We start from the raw sequence: 17,673 nt of genomic DNA, 5'->3' as shown, positions 1-17,673 counted from the left end.
GTAAATTTAAACCTAAAAGTGCCTAAGTATAAGACTGCGTTAGTGAGCGAGAATGAACTCATTTCACACCTGATGTCAAAGCATAAGTAAAGTACAGTAGAGTAGATTGAGAATTATATCATCGAAAGTAGTCTCCGATATCACGTTTGCCAGAAATCCTCGTCGACATGAACACTGCCACTAAATCCTGGAGGGACGAAAAACAAGGGTGAGTAAAGAGAGATAGACCCAGATTTCTAGGAGAATGGGATATGGGATAGGGAAAGAGTGGGGTGTGGGCCCTACGTACGTCCCTTTAAACGATGGTGAACAAATACGTTAAAAGAATGGGCCGTACGTACGTCCCTTTAAACGATGGTGAACAAAAGTCAACAATCCTCACCTTAAGGGGTATTTTGGTAAATTCACATTTTATAATTTTATAATATCTTAAAATTAGAGACGGGTTATTACATTAAGCATCATAATAGATTAGCAATCATATAGTTCAAATTCGCTTTTGACGAGAATTGAACCTAAAACCTATTACTTCCTAGTGAAGAAGAAAATCATTAAATCATAATACTAAATGACACAAAAAGCTCTCTTGCTTACAAATGTATTACTTAACTCCATTTCTTATAAGTGAACATGCGCTCAGAATAAACTTTTGTGTGCAGAAACAACAAAGAAAATACAATGAAATTTTTTTATAATAATCATATTACAAAGTTTTATCCCAAAAACAAAGAAACAAAATGCATGTGTCACATTCACATGAAACGCCGCTATTGGACCACTTCTGCACATGCGCACCAATCCATTAGAATGCTTTGCTTTTCTTGAGTCTTCCTTACGTTCATGACTCGTCCACTTTTCGTTCCAACCACAACCAAAAGCATATAAAATCAACAGCTGGCCATGACCTGAAGAAAGGTAGGAATTCAGTGAAAGGAAGAAGTTGAACCAGTTGATCTCAAAGTATCACACAAACCCCATCTTAATTCTTCAAGAAAAAGTAAAATATGCTCAGGGTTGCTTTCAGGTAAGCTTCCCTTCCCTTTTCTTTATAAATTCGAGCGATATTTTAATTAATCTAATCTTTATCATGGAGACTGGAATTCAAGTTGAAGTGTAAAACGAGTGCACACTGCTCTAGCCATCTTGATGGCGATCGGATTCCCAAAATTACTACCGTTTATCCCTCCTTTCTATAATGTTGATTTTTCTTCTTTTGTGGCTGAGGTTTTCTCCTTCCATTGAATGAAATTTGGTGTGCTAGATTTAAGTTCCTAACTGTTTGAAGTTTGAAAAGGAAAAATGTCACCATTTCAAGAGCTCCCTTGGCTTCTCCGACCTTCAAGATGGGATTTTCATCCCAGCCTGCAAAGTAAGCAAAAAATCGAGTAGGTATTCGGGAATATTCGGATGAATTATTCGAATTCCCGAATACCCTTCTTTCGATTTCGATTACATTTCTCGTATGCATGCCCTTCTGTTGATTTGGTTCTACGTGTGACATAGCAGACTTGAAGGCAAAGTGGCGCTGATTACCGGAGCAGCAAGCGGCATAGGGAAGGCAACCGCGTCGAAGTTCGTCAGCAATGGCGCCAAAGTTGTCATTGCCGATATCCAACAGCAGCTCGGGCAGCTCGCAGCGAAAGAGCTCGGTCCAAACGCAGCATTCATTGCCTGCGATGTCACGAAAGAGTCCGACATTTCCAACGCCATTGATTTCACCGTCTCCGAACATGGCCAGCTTGACATTATGTACAGCAATGCAGGGGTGCCCTGCTACACTCCCCCGAGCATTGTGGACCTCAATCTTACAGCATTCGACCGCGTCATGAGCATCAACGTGCGAGGAGTTGTGGCAGGAATCAAGCATGCATCGCGCGTGATGATCCCGCGCAAATCTGGCTCCATTCTTTGCACAGCCAGCGTGACGGGACTGATGGGAGGACTAGCACAGCACACGTACTCCGTGTCCAAGTCTGCCGTCATTGGCATTGTCAAGTCCGTGGCTGCAGAGCTATGCAAGCATGGAATCCGAGTCAATTCCATATCGCCATTTGCGATTCCAACCCCGTTTGTGATCGAGGAAATGACTCAAATTTTCCCGGGGGTTGATAGACAACGGCTGATAGAACTAACGCACAACGCAGGCGTCTTGGCTGGCGCAAAATGTGAACCCAACGATGTCGCCAACGCTGCACTTTACCTAGCTTCCGACGAGGCTAAATATGTCAGTGGCCATAATTTAGTTGTGGATGGAGGTTTTACATCTTTCAAGAATTTGGAACTTCCTGCACCCGATCAGGTGCATTAAGCATTCATCCATTGTCACTACTTATTTGCAAGGAGATGCACATATATTCATTATATCGAAGATTCTCTCTGCAGGACGTCCGTTCTTTACAGAAAACTTACTGCTTAAAAGGTGGACGTTTCGAGAGAACATATACTACCATTACATAGGAAATGCAGGACAAGATAAATTTTGAAAACCTTGAACTGGACCGAGTGACAATTAGGCCTGCTCTATCCGTTGGGAAATCAAATTCACGGCGGCGTTCGCTGATGAGAACGCGCCGTGGAAGCTTTCCTGGTACGAAATGGATTCCAATTCTATGGCCATCTTCAACAAAATCTCACCCAAATCCGTCTGTTTTTCGAGTAAAGATTTGTAGAACGATTGAGCAGCAATCGTGCTGATTTCGACATTGGTGGATTCCGGGCAGTACTCATCGTCCAACCACTTGTGCAAAGTAACCCTCAGCCACTCTGATTCCTGAATTTTCATTCATGTAAATAAAATGGTTAGCACACATAAGTCCCACCAAACTCACTTTCATAGAAAAAATACTTAAAAAGTTCCGTTTTGAATCAAAACCATGTATCCAACAATTATTGCACTTGATTATGGGCTCGTTTAGAAAATTAGAAATGTTTTTAAAATGATTGAAAACATTTTTGGTTCAGCGCTTCATAAAGCACTTCAAGTTCTTTTTCATGACTCCTTTGCATTTTTGCTAATAATTGTTTAAAAGAAACATTTTTATTAAAAGCGTTTTCAGCCATTTTAAAAGTACTTTCAAACGAATCATATTATTATAAGACTGCGCACCAATAGGCGAATAGTTTCTCGCCAACATCATCACTTGTCAGGAAAGTAAACAAACTAATGCGCGCTTGGAGAGCATGCTTACAATCGTTATTGCACCCGACTGTTATTATTCTCGACTATTGCACTTGCACTACTAGGTGAAGAATTTCTCGCTAACAGTATCATTTGTCATGAGACTAAACTAATTGAGCGATAAATCAGAAGGTACCAAACACTTAAAAAATAGAAAGTAATACCTCCAAGGCCTTTGAGGGGGTCAACCAATGTTGTGGGACCACAAGGTCTTGAACTTGGGCATCTCGGTCTTCATTGCTCTCTGGGTTTGAAGAAAACTGAGATCTTACAGTAGTTTGGGGCTTCCGGATATCATTCCGCAGGCAAATCGGGTGTCGTGGAACCCGGAAATTGAGCGCAGGTGTAGCGATATTGATTAGAGCGGAGATTTCCCGGCAAGAGGTGGGAGGATGTGTTGGAAGGGATGTGATTGGTCGGGCTGGAGACAGAGATTTCATGGTTTTAGATTGGGGGGGAGTTTTCTTTCCTCCTTTTGTGTTGGATTTTGTCTGGTGAGAAAATGGTTGGTGGCGGTAAACTTTGTAACGTTTTGATCCCTTTTGGATTATGGTCGGGCCGGTCGGCCCAATCCGGCCCCAATATGTTAAATAACCGATTATAGTATGAACACCTACTCAGTACAAATATTTGAAATATCATAACTTGAAATCAATATCATTTCTCAGTTCACTGACACATTTGGGGAATTGGGTCGATTTCTACCGCGAACTTGTAAAGAACTGTCAATTTCTCTCCTAATTTTAATTTTAGCCGATTATCCTCTTAATATTTTATAATTGGCTAATTTCTTCCTTAAATTTTTATTATTGGGCAATTTCCCTCCTGAACTTTAGCTTCCACCGAAACCCTAAAATTCAGACAAAAAGTGTATAGAGTGAACTAGCGAAAGAGTAGGAAAAAATACAATATGTTGTCCACATTAGGGATAAAATTATCCTTTTGCAATTATAAAATTAAACTTCAGTGGCAAAATTGGTTAATTATAAAAATTTAGAGGGGGTAAGTGTCGGCCAAATTATAAAAGTTCGAGAGTAATTGATTAAAATTAAAGTTCATGGGAGAAGTCAACAAATACATCTAAAAAAAAATTTAGGTAAATAAAATTAAAAACTGAAGGTGCATATGCAATAAAAAATAACAATCATCTAATGGTAAAATATGGTACTTTTGATTATTCAAAGACTACTGTGCCTAGTTCCACAGTTGTTCTGAGCATTTACCTGGAACTTTTTCATCACAACAATCTTAGGCATTCTTCAAACAGCCAAAAACTACAGTTTTAAGCTTTCGGTTTAACTTAAACAATATGCATACTGATACCGCATAGCTACACATGAACAGTAAATTGTCACGGCTGCATTGGCATACATACCGCAAAGCGCACATCGATGTTTCAAGCAGACATGTTTGTCGATACCATGTCTCTCTCTCACGCGTGCACGCTCTGATATGAACAGATAAACACATGTGACCTCTTAGCGAAGACTTAAACGGACACTGCATTTGGGGAGTCTGGATTCAGTATTTCATTTTTTGGACAGATGAACAATCGCTGCGCCATGGACTGGAATTCGCTGCATATGTAGCGTGATTATGAAATTAGTAACAGATCAGAATGTAAAGCACAACAGATATGGCAAACTTTAAGTCACAGCATGAGTTCTAGTTCTTAACTGCCACGGGTAATCTCCTATCAACATCCTGTCTCCTTCATCATCCATGTAGGTTACCTGGCATCCACTGTTTCCATCGATCAGGCTTCCTTTGAAATTGAACATCTGGTCAAGCTCACAAATGAGTTCGTTGTACCCATCAAAGCACGTGAGGTCAATTGATCTTCCAACAGGAGCTCCATATTTGAGCACCTGAGAGCGTCAAAATCTTGGCAAGATTAGCTAGCCTTCAGCAATCAACTCCACCCTATGTGGATGGTTGCTTGTTAAGTAAACATACAAATACATCTTAAGTGCAATCACCAAAGTATAATTTGACTGAATAATTTAGAATGTGAAACAATAAATACAATTCAATTAGCTTAATTTTTTCTTCAATTTGTTTGGAAAGACAACTGAGAAGAAGTTCTACACATAATTTTACCTTTATGCAACTCCTGTTATTGATGGAGCTACATTTCTTGCATTGTTTCTCAGAACAAACGCCAGAGATACTCTTCGATGTCTCTGACAGCTGGACTGTTTCAGAAACACTTGAATGAGATATTGGAGGAATAGAACAAGGACTACAAAGTTCAATAGAATTGGCAACTTGTGGTGAAGGGAGCTCTGGGTGACTGGTAACTATATTGACTCCAAAAAGCATTGTACTCTTTTGTTCGACAAGTGGAGATTGAGTCTCACTCCTCAGTTCGAAGGCTCTCAATTTCTGGGACCCCGAGGAGCTGATATTTGGAACTGACATGCTTCTTTTATACGTGCCACTGTCAAAGACTCCAAGACCAAACATTGGTGGCCATTGGTTAGTAAGGCTTGGAGCTTTTGGATAGCCAGGACATTGGTAAAATGGGTCGTTCATTGGAACGTTGAGATTGTTTTGCAATCCCAAATCTGTGTAGTCCCAGTCAGGATTTTGGGGTGGGATGAACTGCGGCAGTAATAGCTGTTTTGGTGTAACTGGTTCATGAGCAGGTGGATCACTAGTTTCTTGACCTTGAAAGACCTTCTTTTGTCTTGGAGATGTGGACTCAACTGAAATCGCCAATGAACCTAATAAGAGAAAAAGAGATAAGTTGATGAATCCTGAGCTAAATTCCATTAAAACTGAATTGAAGAATGAAGCATTTCTGAAATCTAGACAAACTTTCCACAAAGAGATACATGAGAGTTACTGACCTTTCCTGCCCAAGCTAGAAACCCCAGGTGATGGTGGATCAGGTAAATGTGCCCTCTTCTTAGGTTGGAGAGGTATGATATTCCAAGGAGAAAGCCTTTCGGAATGCAAGCATGTATCTGATGTAGTATCCAATCGCACCTGGAAGGACACATCAAACAATGGAATAACCAGAAAAAGATGCTGAGAGAGAGTTATTTAAGTTTCAGATTGAAATGGCCAGAAAATGGAACTTGGGTACCTTCAGACACCTCCATTCTGAACTGGGCCACCTCAAGCAATCGTTATCTTCGATATCTATTATAGTACCTTCCAACCTGTTTCATACAATAACATGTTTGGTCAAAAGATCACGGCTGTTTAATGAGGGAAATGTAGATATATTATTAACAATGTCTACTGGAACTTTTATCCGTCCATTCTTGCATTCGCAAGTCATGGCTTGATTACCTCTTCTTCTCTGCACATTCTTCACCTTCGGAATACATTCTGAATCTCATTCCAATGGAATAGTCATTTTCGGCTGATTTCATGTATTGATCAAAAGGAATTATGAATGCAGCAGGACTCGTCCTGCAGATATATGAAAAGATTCATTCTTAAAGCCTAAGAGAATGTGTGTACTAGCATACCAAATGATACTTCTACACATTCAGGGTAAAAATTACTAGCTCATAGGATCAAATAGCTTACCATGGGTGGTAGTACACAGTAAACATGGTACCAGTAGAAATGGCATGGAAAGCGCTGGCAAGTATGCCATGTTGCATGCTGTGGCCAGAAATGAGAGAAGTTGATGCAGTGTCGTGCGTTTTGGTCGCACGGCGTATGCCAACACACAGTTCTCCATTTTCTCCTCTGTGAAGCAAGAATTACTTTCATTAGGTAACTGGAACTGAAGACCAATAACTAAAAGGAAATTCCTATAGATTAATTAATTAACCTTTCAACAGAGAGAGAGAGAGAGAGAGAGAGAGAGAGAGGGCATACCTTGCAAAGATACATGCATCCCCAGCAACAAGTCTTTTTGTAGTCACAAACGTACTCCAGCCACTAGTAAGCAAGTGCCTCTTTGGCTGACCTACATTATGGGGCATGCATAGTTGAAGATTAGTCAGTCTTATATGATGAATCCAGTGAAGAAGTTTAAGCGGAAAACATGCACGAGTAGTACACCACATTCCGAAAACCCAAGAAGTTAATCAGGTAAAAGAATATAGTAACTGCAAAGGCGATTACATGGGCAGAAACTTGTTTGTAGGTTGGACTATTGTTTATTACATAGAATCAGCCAACCATGGAAATTGCATTTTTTTTCCCTTGGCGTGATGAGAGGAATTTCTAAATTTTTTAAAGCAACATCAGTTCAATAACAACCAAACTTGTGCATTTGATTTCCGGTTTTATAAGAAGTACTAATAATTACACAAGTTAGTTTCACAGACGGATGTTTAAGAGCGTCTGAATTTAAAGATACCTCGAAATATATGGCGAAAGCACCATTCATATCCCTGCAAGTCCTTTGCTACCAGATCTTGAACCGGTGGTTGCTGAGACATGTCCTGCAAAAACATTTGTAACATGTGGATCAACTGGTAGCAAAGATTGAATTGGTTACCTTATTTCTAATCAGATGTGTTACGTGTATCATATAATTTCAAATGGGTGTTATTTAGATGGAAAGACAAGGATACCGACCAGAGGTGGAAGGCACTCATCAGCTTGTCGTTTGGGAACAGAGAATCCACCGTGGGTGCTTGTGTCTGACGGGGTTAGTATCTTGCTAAAGGAGCGTGTACTGGTTCGCCGAGGCAAGGGTGGTGTATTTTCTTCCTCTCCCCTTACCTGGTCTTCCTGCAATGTGCCAGAACGGTACACATATGTTATACATTCAAAATGTCAAAGGAAGAAGTTCTAAAGCGGATAAATAATGTAAATCTCCAACGAGGCCCTAAATAAAGTCATCTGAGCACTCAGTAGCTAACCTCGGTCACAGGAAGCAAGGTGATTTGAGCATACACTTCGTCTGTGTGAGCTTCAGCCTGCAAATGAATCATGTTATCGTTCGACAACAACCAACTTCAGATCAATCATGAGCCGTTGAATTTTCAATTGCACACTTTGTTAAACACATGAAGAGAGAAATAGTTTACCTTTAGCTGAACACATACAACATTGCAGAGGATCTTGTAAGGCAAATTGTATCTTGGCATTTCCATTTTACCGTCTTGGTTTGCATATGCCTCCACCTATTCTAGATCAACAAGCAAACATGTCATCTATTTGGAGCTCCTCATTCGAAAATTCGAAAGGATTGATTGAAATTTTATAATTCGTAACGAAACTGTAATGATGGGAACGAAGCTTATGTACATTAGAGAAACGGTATACTAGCATAGTAACATCCGGGTTGCGTGAAAGTTTTTCACCATTGACTGGGGAAAAACAGAGTAAGGGACAATCGAGCTGCCACAAAAGAAAGGTGGAAAGGGTCACGGGAGAAGAAAAGAACCTGTTCCATGTGACCTTGAAGGAAGTAGAAAACCTTCTCGCCAGGGCGGGGAACGTACACATTCGCCCCGGCACACGCATGCCATAGTTGATGGTACAAATCATCTTTCTCACCTAACATCAAAATTCAAATCACATTCTGGTTCAACGGAAAAATCATAACAACAAATAAAATAAAGTTAATATATATATATATATAATAAAAAGAAAATGGCTTAATTCGATTAATAGTCTCATGGTGATAGAGTAGTCGAAAGATAGTATTGTGGTAAAAAATTAGGATTTAAACCCATATGGATCCTCACCTGTTAACAATTAATGTATAGTTCCGTTTTAGCCTCACATGTGAGGTAAACGTGCAAAAAATTAACGGATAGTTGACGGAACTTTAATTTTGAACCTAAATCCTAACCAACTTCGCAACAAAATTTAAATCCCAACTTTCTTACCACAAGATTATCTTCCTCCGTGGAACTAATAAGCCTTTTTTTCTTTTCTTTTTTTTTTTTGAGGAAAATCAAACCCATGAGAACCCTATTGAAGATTTGCGCTTTTGATTCAAATTTCAATAATTAAAAATTAGAATCATAAAAATAAAATTAATAAAATAAAATAAAAAACATATTCAGACTAAAAACTAAAAACAATTATTAAAATTTAATCATGGTCAACGTGCATAACATTTACAAAAGGAAATAAAATTAAAATTAAAAATCTAAGACTAAAACAGTGAAAATTACGAAAGAGGTCACCGGTTCAGCTCCACACCTTGGTTGTTGTTAGCTGCCGGCACGGCGGCGTCCGTACATCCGCTGCTTTCTATAGCATTCACGGAGGCGGTGGACGGCAACCCTTCCACTCCAGCAGCAGTCCTCGGCACCATACCTATTTATCAAATATTTCTCTCCAGCCGTCTAGAAAAAGCTCAACTTGCAGAAGAAAAAACGCAGAAAATTGGGAAATTGGTGAGAAATTAATTAGTAGAAGGAGCTCGAGAGAAAGAAGACAAATAGGCTTTGAGAATCGGGTGTACCCGCGTCCACCGTAATGTCCTGCTTCCTTTAACCGTCTCTCTCTCTCTCTCTCTCTCTGATCACACTTTCTCTTCCTCCACTGCTATATCACACTTCACACCACCACGCAGCCCGGCCGTTTCACGCCGCTTCTCTCTCCTTTCCTTCTCTCTCTGGAAAAACGCTGACGGCGTGAGAGAGGCGTTGATTTTTGGGTTTGTTGTAACGCTTAATGGCAGCAGCAGCAAGAGAGGAGAGAGAAGCTTTCCGCTTTCGGCTTTCTCTCTCTAGTGCCTGTGCGATTCGATACACCTGCACCTGCACTTTTTGCCCCTCTCTCTCTCTCTCTCTCTCTCTCTCTATCACAAATGCCTGTGCGATACGGTACACCTGCACCTGCCAGGGCCTTTGTGCCCCTCCCTCTCTCTCCTCACTGTCTTTCTCTAAACTCTCTCTCTCTCTCTCTCTCCCCTCACAGTTCTGCACTCGTATTAGCCACGAATCGTTCTCTGTCCGTTCTGCGCTGGCTGGCGATGTTTGCTAATCTGCGCCGATGAGTCCGATGCGCTTCTTTTGCATGCTCTCTCATCTCTCATGCATCTCTCTCCGTCGCCCTTTACCCGTTTGCGTGTCGCAATCCTGAACGTCGCTTCGCGGAAGTTGCAGATCTTCGTACGCGTGGGTCCCCCTTGTCTAGTAAAAGTCAGGAAGGAGCCCTGCAGTCTAGAGAATCACCAATGTATCTAGAATTAATTATATTGTCCTTTCCTTGATTAATTAGTTGATTAATCAACGAAAATGTTACATAGATCAATTTTTTTAAATTAAATTTACAAATTAAATGATGTGATTGTAGATAATTTAATTATTAATTAATTATCAAATAATATGTTTGTTTTTATTAGTGATATTTTATTTAATTTACAAATTTGATATGCTTAACATTATCCATCAATTAAATAGCATGTTTCTTTTGCATGAAGATTAAGCGTGTTAATCGCAGGGATTTGGCGTAATTAGACCGGCTGGTTGGTTTCAATGTGTGGTATGTTTCCTTTTTATATTTTGGTAAACGTCCTCGTATGATCAAATTTTGTATATTTATTTTCTGTGTGATTTTTTTTGTGATCTCTATTATTGATTAACATGTGTTAATAAATTACCCATCATTACGTTGTTGTCATAAACTTAACATCAACAATAGAGACCACGTAAAGACATATACAAAATGAATGTAGAAGATTTGATCTCATAATTAACCTATCACTAAAATCATCTTCAACCCTTGGGCTAAAACCTAAAATTTTTAGCCTACCCTTCTGATCTAAATTTTTTAGCTTGAGATTATTAAAGAATAAATTTAGGCTAATTTTTTCTTTTAAAGTAATTTAAAAAAAAATTATGTACGCTATCATAATTTAATTTTATGAACATTTTAACCTAAAAATATTTAAATTCCGATAAATATTGAAAAATCACTAAATTTGGGTGAATTTTGAGTTAAATAATTTTTTAATTATTTTAGCTGTTGGATTTAAATTTGGGCCGTTAGATCTTTTTTTTTAACGTTAAATTTGATTATATTCAATCTCAGTCGTTGGATTCAATAAATCTTGGAAGACATGTCCATGTGGGTGGGGTCCCTCTGGTGGTGCCCACAGCATTTTCTGGGCTAAATCTTGTGGGGGGGGGGGATTTGATTTTTGTTTGACTTTTAGCCTTTAACCCACACATTTAACATGGGTTAGATTGAATTTGGGAAGAAAGAATAAAACTTAAAAAATAGTATTTAGTCCAAAGTTAGATATGGTCTAACTGGATGAAACAACAAAGTGGCAAACATTTTATTTGCATATTACGACCAAAAAATTTAATCACAATACATTCCCCAAGACACACATAAAAAATTGTGATGCTAAATGGTTAGACTATTTCTAATATTCGATTGACTTATTTTACGCGGCATATTAGACATTTGAGGGGATCTTGAAAATGAATATTTGGATGTCGTACGACTTTTGTTGTGGCAGGCGGTCCAATAAATGCAAATTTCAATATATAGTTGCATTCAACCTCGTTTTCATATATTTTAAAGAGTTTTAACAAAAAGCCAAAAAGTTGTGGTACTATTTACTTTAACGAAAAATCATATTTTTATACTAAAAAATTAATCCTGATACTTAAAACTCAAAATTTTTAAGTCATTTTCATTAGTATTCTTTATATTTTAAGGTCATCTTAACATGGCCCATGATCTTTTTCGGATCCACTTTGTAGGGTTCTTAAGAATTCTTACATTTAAACGTTTATCATACATCGTACGGTTAATTTTCGTCAGTTATTATTTGTGTTTAATTTTAAATAAAAAAAGTCAAATGATTTCAAATCGTACGATGCACGATGAATGTCTAAGATGTGAGGATTCTTAGGATTCTCACAATTTGGATCCAGATGGGATCCAAATCTTAACATAGTCCCTTCTAATATTATAGCCATACACAAAATTATTTTTAAATAAAGAGTGTCAGGTCATACTCACATATCATCTTCAATCGCATGACTAAATATAGTCTCCTCAATAATTTATTAGTTATAAGTTTATATTTTACATTTATAAATTAATTTAATTAAACTAGCGTTTGATGTTTTCAAATCTAGCTGTTGAATTTGAATCAATTATTGCAACTGAGGAGTTGAGCCCCCAAAAAGGGGCTAAGAGGGGGCTACATAGAATTATAACTCACACATCGGTTAGAGATGACTTTTTTGACAAATTAGGCCATTTTTTTGTCTTTTAGACCTTTAGCTCTCTTACTAGAGATGGCCTACAAGGCAGATCCGTGATAATTTTTTTTTTTTAAGACAACTTTAGACACATGTTTTTATAAGACTTACTCTGTAATGTATTTTAACGATCCAGACCATATATCTTTTAAAACATTATTTATAGATCATCTTTTGCAAAAAATTTAGACAAATCCAAAATCATTAAAACATTCATTATTACATGATCGCTATAGCACATAAATATTCATATCACATTTGTACTTAAACATGTATCCCAACAGATTAAATATTCTAAAACACATTAAGCATTTTGAATCTCAATCCAATGGAATAGTCAATTTCGGCTGATTCCATGTATTGATCAAAAGGAAGTATGAATCCAGCAGGACTCGTCCTGCAGAGACATAAAAAGATTAATACTTAAAGCCTAAGAAAATGTGTATACTAGTACATACCAAATGATACTTCTACGCATTCAAGCTAAAAATTATTAGCTCATAGGATCGAACAGCTTACCATGGGCGGTAGTACACAGTAAACACGGTCCCAGTAGAAACGGCATGGAAAGCGTCGGCAAGTATGCCATGTTGCATGCTGTGGCCAGAAATAAGAGAAGTTGATGCAGTGTCTTGTGTTATGGTTGCACGGCGTACGCCAACACGCAGGTCTCCATTTTCTCCTCTGTGAAGCAAGAATCCATTCATTACGTAACTGGAACTGAAGACCAATTAACCTTTTAACTGAGGGGGAGAGAGAGAGAGAGAGAGAGAGAGAGCATACCTTGCAAAGATACATGCATCCCCAGCGACAAGTCTTTTTGCAGCCACAAACGTACTCCAACCATTAGTACGTAAGCAGGTGCCTCTTTGGCTGACCTACATTATGGGGCATGCATCATAAGTTTAAGATTAGTCTTATATGATGAGTCCAGTTGAGAAGGTTAAGCGAAAACCATGCACGAGTAGTAAAGATACCTTGATATACATGGCGAAAGTGCCATTCATATCCCTGCAAGTCCTTTGCTACCAGATCTTGTACCGGTGGTTGCTGAGACATGTCCTGCAAAAACATTTGTAACATGTGGATGAACTGGTAGCAAAGATTGAATTGGTTACTTTATTTCTTATCAGATGTGTATCATATAATTTCAAATGGGTGTTACTCAGATGGAAAGACAAGGATACCGACCAGAGGTGGAAAGCACTCATCAGCTTCTCGTTTTGGAACAGAGAATCCACCATGGGTGCTTGTGTCTGACCGGGTGAGTGTCTTGCTAAAGGAGCGTGTACTGGTTCGCCGAGGCAAGGGTGGAGTATTTTCTTCCTCTACACCTAGCTGGTCTTCCTGCAAGGTGCCAGAACAGTGCACATATGTTATACATTCAAAACGTCAGAGGAAGAAGTTCCAAAGCGGATAAATAATGTAAATCTCCTACGAGGCCCTAAATAAAGTCATCGGAGCACTCATTAGCTAACCTCGGTCACAGGAAGCAAGGTAATTCGAGCATACACTTCGTCATGTTATCGTTCAACAACAACCAAATTCAGATCAATCGCGAGCAGTTGATTTTCAATTGCGCATTTTGTTAAACACATGAAGAGAGAAATGATTTACCTTTAGCTGAACACTTACAACATTGCAGAGGATCTTGGAAGGCTAATTGTATCTTGGCATTAAGGGTCACGGGGAGATGAAAAGAATCTTTTCCATTCCATGTGACCTTGAAGAAAGCAGAAAACCTTCTCGCCGGGCCGGGGAATGTAAACATCCGTCCCGGCACATGGAAATCAAAGCTGATGGCATAAATCATCTTTCTCATCTAACATAAAAATTCAAATCACATTCTGCTTCAACGGAAAAATCACAACAACAAATACGAAAAAAGTTAATATTTATAATAAAAAATTGAAATTGATTTCTATTTATGTTACTATATTTTTTAAATTAAAATTTGAAATTTATAGTTGTTTATGTTAATGAGATTTTAAATAAAAACTCATAATTTGTGAGATTAAAAATATTAAAATATAAATTATACTATTGTGTGTGTGTAAACATGAGTACATTCATCAAAATTAACAAAAAAATTATTGTACCAAAACATGGGTACATTCTTCAAACCACAAAAAAAAGAAAAAAAAAGATATTAAGCTTAATAACATAAGTAAATTTCTTCAATGAAACTTGACATGAATACATTCTCAAATCATAGAAAAAGACTGTACCCATACAAGTTTGAAAAAAAATTTACTAGCAAAAAATGTACCCATATAAGTTTAAACATGAATACATTTTTTTTGCTAGCAAAAAATGGTATATTTTACATATAACAAATAGGTATATTTAAGAATAGATACCTTTTAAGATTAAAAATTTGAAAAAAGTTACATGAATGGGTACATATAAGATTAAAAAATTGAAAACATTTTTTAAAAAGCTAGTGGGTACAAACTTATTCTAATTTTTTATTTATTTTGGAAATGTTTTGGATTAATAATTAGTTAGGAGTTTAATAAAGGTAGGAGTATTAAAATCTTAAATCAATTATTAATTTTTATTTTAAAAAATTATGTAACTGACTTGTAAAGTCATTAATACATTAATGCTAGAAACTTAAATTAAAATCTGAAAACTAATAAGGTTTCAATCAATGAACTATCGGATACTAATTATTCATATAAAATATTTCCCTTCCGCCGTCTAAAAAAAATAAAAGTTGCAGAAAGTTGGAAAGATGGTGAGAAATTAGTAGAATAAGCTAGAGGGGAAGGGGACGTAGGCGTTGAGCATTGGGTGTACCCGCGTCCACCGAAATGTGTCCAGCTTCCTTTAACCGCCTCCCTCTCTGATATATCACACTTCACACCACCACGCAGCCAGTCGTTTCACGCCGCTTCTCTCTCCTTCTCTCCTCGCTCTCTCACTACTCTCACTCTCTCTCCACACAACCACGTATCGTTCTCTGTCCGTGCCGTGCTGGCTGGCGATGTTTGCTAATCTGCGCCGATGAGTCCGATGCGCTTCTTTTTGCATGCTCTCGCATCTCCCAAGACTCCCATGCATCTCTCTCTCCATCGTCTTTTCCCGCTTGCGTGTCGCAATCCTGGCCGTCGCGGAGGTTACAGATTTTCGTACGCGTGGGCCCCCCTCTGTCTCGAAAAAACCAGGAAGGAGCCCTGCTTCCTAGAGAATCACCATATATATTTTTAAGAATAATTACAATATTCATTAGATATTGAAATACGAACAAATTGAGGATAGCGTGCTTACAATGGATCTCGATAAAAATTTTGTCAGAACTTTCAGACCAATTGAAAGGAAAAAGAGCGTCCTGCACCAAAATTAAGTAATAGTACTATTCCCTAATAACAAATCGAAAATTACATCAGGAGACTCTTCAAACCAAGAAACTGGGCAATCAACAGTTAGACTAAACCTCGCAAGGCGATGAGCCACCTTATTTGTCTCTCTTCGCCCAAATGTGATTTTTCATGGCTTGAAGTCCTGCATGAGCCGCCTTGTATCATTGAACATATGTCCATAATGACCACTATATGCTGCACCTGCATTTTGAATTGCAGAAATCACCAGCAAAGCATCCCCTTCCGCTTGGAGCCCCCTGACATACTTGAACCCCTTGAATTTGGCATTGTGCTTCCCATGAATCAAATAAAGCTGATAAGCCATCCACACATAAGACAAATAAGAACGGTGATAACGGATCGCCTTGACGAATTCTCCGTTTTGGATAAACCAACCCCATAGGCTCCCCATTCAGTTTGAACGAATAAGATACTGTAGACACACACACATCATTATCCAGTGTATCCATTCCTCTGCAAAACCCAACCTTATCATAATTTGTTCCAAGAAACTCCATTCAATACGATCATAGGCCTTCCTGAAATCTAGCTACAACGCCATCACCTCATTCAACCCATTATTCTTCCTATGCATAAAATGTGCAATCTCCTAGGCCACTAGACAATTATTAGAAATTAGCCTTCCTGGTATAAAGGCACTTTGCGAAGGAGAAATAATTTCCGGAAGAATGACCTTCAGTCTGTTAGTAAGAACCTTGGAGCAAATTTTATAAATCACATTACATAGACTAATCGGCCTAAGCTCAATCGTCACTATGGGATCAACATTCTTTGGAATCAAAGTGACATGGGTATAATTGATTTTCCTAAGCATATGACCAGATGAAAGAATGTGCCTTACCCCATCACACACATCTTGGCTGACAGTCTCCCAATTCTTTTGATAAAAACCCAGTGATATATTGTCAGGTCCTGGAGCTTTAGTCGGATGTATTTGAAACAATGCCTCCTTAATTTCATCATTGGAGACCTGCCAAATAAGCTCATGGTTTATCTTTGCTGAGACTTTGGGGGTCACAACCCGCATAATTTCTGACACATCTGTTGCACCCTGAGAGTCAAACAACTTTGAGAAATAATCGACAATCACCGCTTCCATACCCCTCTTGTCTTCATGTCACACCCCAGCCTCATCATATAACCTCGACAAAGCATTCATACGTTGTCTTCGATTAGCCTTCTGGTGAAATTTTTTTGTATTTTGATCCCCAAGCTTTAACCAATTTTCCTTTGACCTCTGCCTCCAGAACATTTCCTCTTGTGCCAATAAAGATTGTAACCGAGTGTTTAATTCATGTCGTTGTGCTATATTTGTTTTAGTAAAGGGCCTTCCAAATAATGCATTCAACTTATCTTCTGTTTCTGAGATCTCCCCCGGAATTGAACGCTTCATTGTTTTTGCCCAATTAGCCAACTGTAATTGTGTCGCCTTAATTTTCTCCGTGACTCGAAACATTGGGGAACCATGAAACTCTGTTGCCCACCCTTGCTGGACCGCAACTACACAACCCTCCTCCATCGACCACCCTTCCTCATACTGAAAGGTTTTCTTGAATCTAGCTTTGTTCTTTGGCATCCATTCAACCATTATAGGTATATGGTCAGACGAATTTGGTTTCAAATGAGAAACACGAAATCCAGGAAACACATCCATCCACTTTTGCGATGCTACAACTCTATCTAATCTTACTTTGATTCCCCCACACCTCGTAGTGACCCAAGTAAATTTATTTCTAACATACCCCAAGTCTTGTAACTGGTAGTTTGTTAGTGCATTCCGAAACCCCTCCATTTGGCGTTCACTTTGTATATCACCTCCTTCCTGTTCCTCAGCACACAAGATCTCATTGAAATCCCCCAACACCATGACAACTCCGAATTGTCACTCAGCCTTTAAAGAAAACTCCATGATTTATGCCTATTCCTCCAATCTCCAAATCAATATTTAGAC

The 17,673-nt window shown here is 38.4% G+C and overlaps 5 protein-coding genes across 16 annotated transcripts; 1 reads left to right on the top strand and 4 right to left on the bottom strand.

Moving 5' to 3' along the window:
• Positions 1–847: 847 nt before the first annotated feature.
• Positions 848–2,639, top strand: LOC137715968 (secoisolariciresinol dehydrogenase). 7 transcript variants are annotated; one of them, XM_088690524.1, is made up of 4 exons: positions 859–1,024; positions 1,295–1,369; positions 1,507–2,299; positions 2,383–2,639. In XM_088690524.1, the coding sequence occupies exons 1-4, from the start codon at positions 1,005–1,007 to the stop codon at positions 2,455–2,457; spliced, it is 963 nt and encodes a 320-aa protein (XP_088546650.1). In that variant the 5' UTR covers positions 859–1,004; the 3' UTR covers positions 2,458–2,639. The 7 variants fall into 7 exon arrangements, with proteins under 7 accessions (XP_068311441.2, XP_088546650.1, XP_088546649.1 ...); XM_088690523.1 differs by having other exon boundaries at positions 1,504–2,299; XM_088690522.1 differs by having other exon boundaries at positions 1,286–1,369.
• Positions 2,330–3,781, bottom strand: LOC137715969 (uncharacterized). The gene is made up of 2 exons (XM_068455341.2): positions 3,343–3,781; positions 2,330–2,770 (listed from the first exon to the last, which is right to left on the bottom strand). The coding sequence occupies exons 1-2, from the start codon at positions 3,616–3,618 to the stop codon at positions 2,510–2,512; spliced, it is 537 nt and encodes a 178-aa protein (XP_068311442.2). The 5' UTR covers positions 3,619–3,781; the 3' UTR covers positions 2,330–2,509.
• Positions 3,782–4,327: 546 nt separating this feature from the next.
• Positions 4,328–10,142, bottom strand: LOC137716411 (auxin response factor 2B-like). Of its 6 annotated transcripts, none has more exons than XM_088690515.1 (15): positions 9,573–10,142; positions 9,308–9,468; positions 8,541–8,653; positions 8,182–8,277; positions 8,014–8,070; positions 7,727–7,882; positions 7,506–7,590; positions 7,019–7,109; positions 6,722–6,886; positions 6,479–6,601; positions 6,270–6,345; positions 6,031–6,169; positions 5,279–5,904; positions 4,856–5,046; positions 4,328–4,755 (listed from the first exon to the last, which is right to left on the bottom strand). In XM_088690515.1, exons 2-15 carry the CDS (start codon positions 9,420–9,422, stop codon positions 4,668–4,670), a joined length of 2,121 nt encoding a protein of 706 aa, XP_088546641.1. In that variant the 5' UTR covers positions 9,423–9,468; positions 9,573–10,142; the 3' UTR covers positions 4,328–4,667. The 6 variants fall into 6 exon arrangements, with proteins under 6 accessions (XP_088546641.1, XP_088546643.1, XP_088546642.1 ...); XM_088690517.1 differs by having other exon boundaries at positions 4,328–4,745; positions 9,573–10,062; XM_088690516.1 differs by having other exon boundaries at positions 9,308–9,453; positions 9,573–9,848.
• A 2,488-nt stretch (positions 10,143–12,630) lies between these two features.
• On the bottom strand, positions 12,631–14,149 carry LOC137714651 (auxin response factor 2-like). Its single transcript, XM_088690186.1, has 6 exons — positions 14,060–14,149; positions 13,528–13,683; positions 13,324–13,398; positions 13,120–13,214; positions 12,856–13,020; positions 12,631–12,733 (listed from the first exon to the last, which is right to left on the bottom strand). Exons 1-6 carry the CDS (start codon positions 14,147–14,149, stop codon positions 12,631–12,633), a joined length of 684 nt encoding a protein of 227 aa, XP_088546312.1.
• A 2,690-nt stretch (positions 14,150–16,839) lies between these two features.
• LOC137714652 (uncharacterized) lies at positions 16,840–17,589 on the bottom strand. Its single transcript, XM_068453810.2, has one exon. The coding sequence runs from the start codon at positions 17,587–17,589 to the stop codon at positions 16,840–16,842; it is 750 nt and encodes a 249-aa protein (XP_068309911.2).
• Positions 17,590–17,673: the final 84 nt, after the last annotated feature.

This window comes from Pyrus communis, chromosome 3 (assembly GCF_041283825.1).
Source record: "Pyrus communis isolate YQ-2024b chromosome 3, ASM4128382v1, whole genome shotgun sequence".
Lineage (NCBI taxonomy): Eukaryota > Viridiplantae > Streptophyta > Magnoliopsida > Rosales > Rosaceae > Pyrus > Pyrus communis.
The sequence above is the reverse complement of the archived record's forward strand: the minus strand, read 5'-3'. Positions and strand labels throughout refer to the sequence as shown.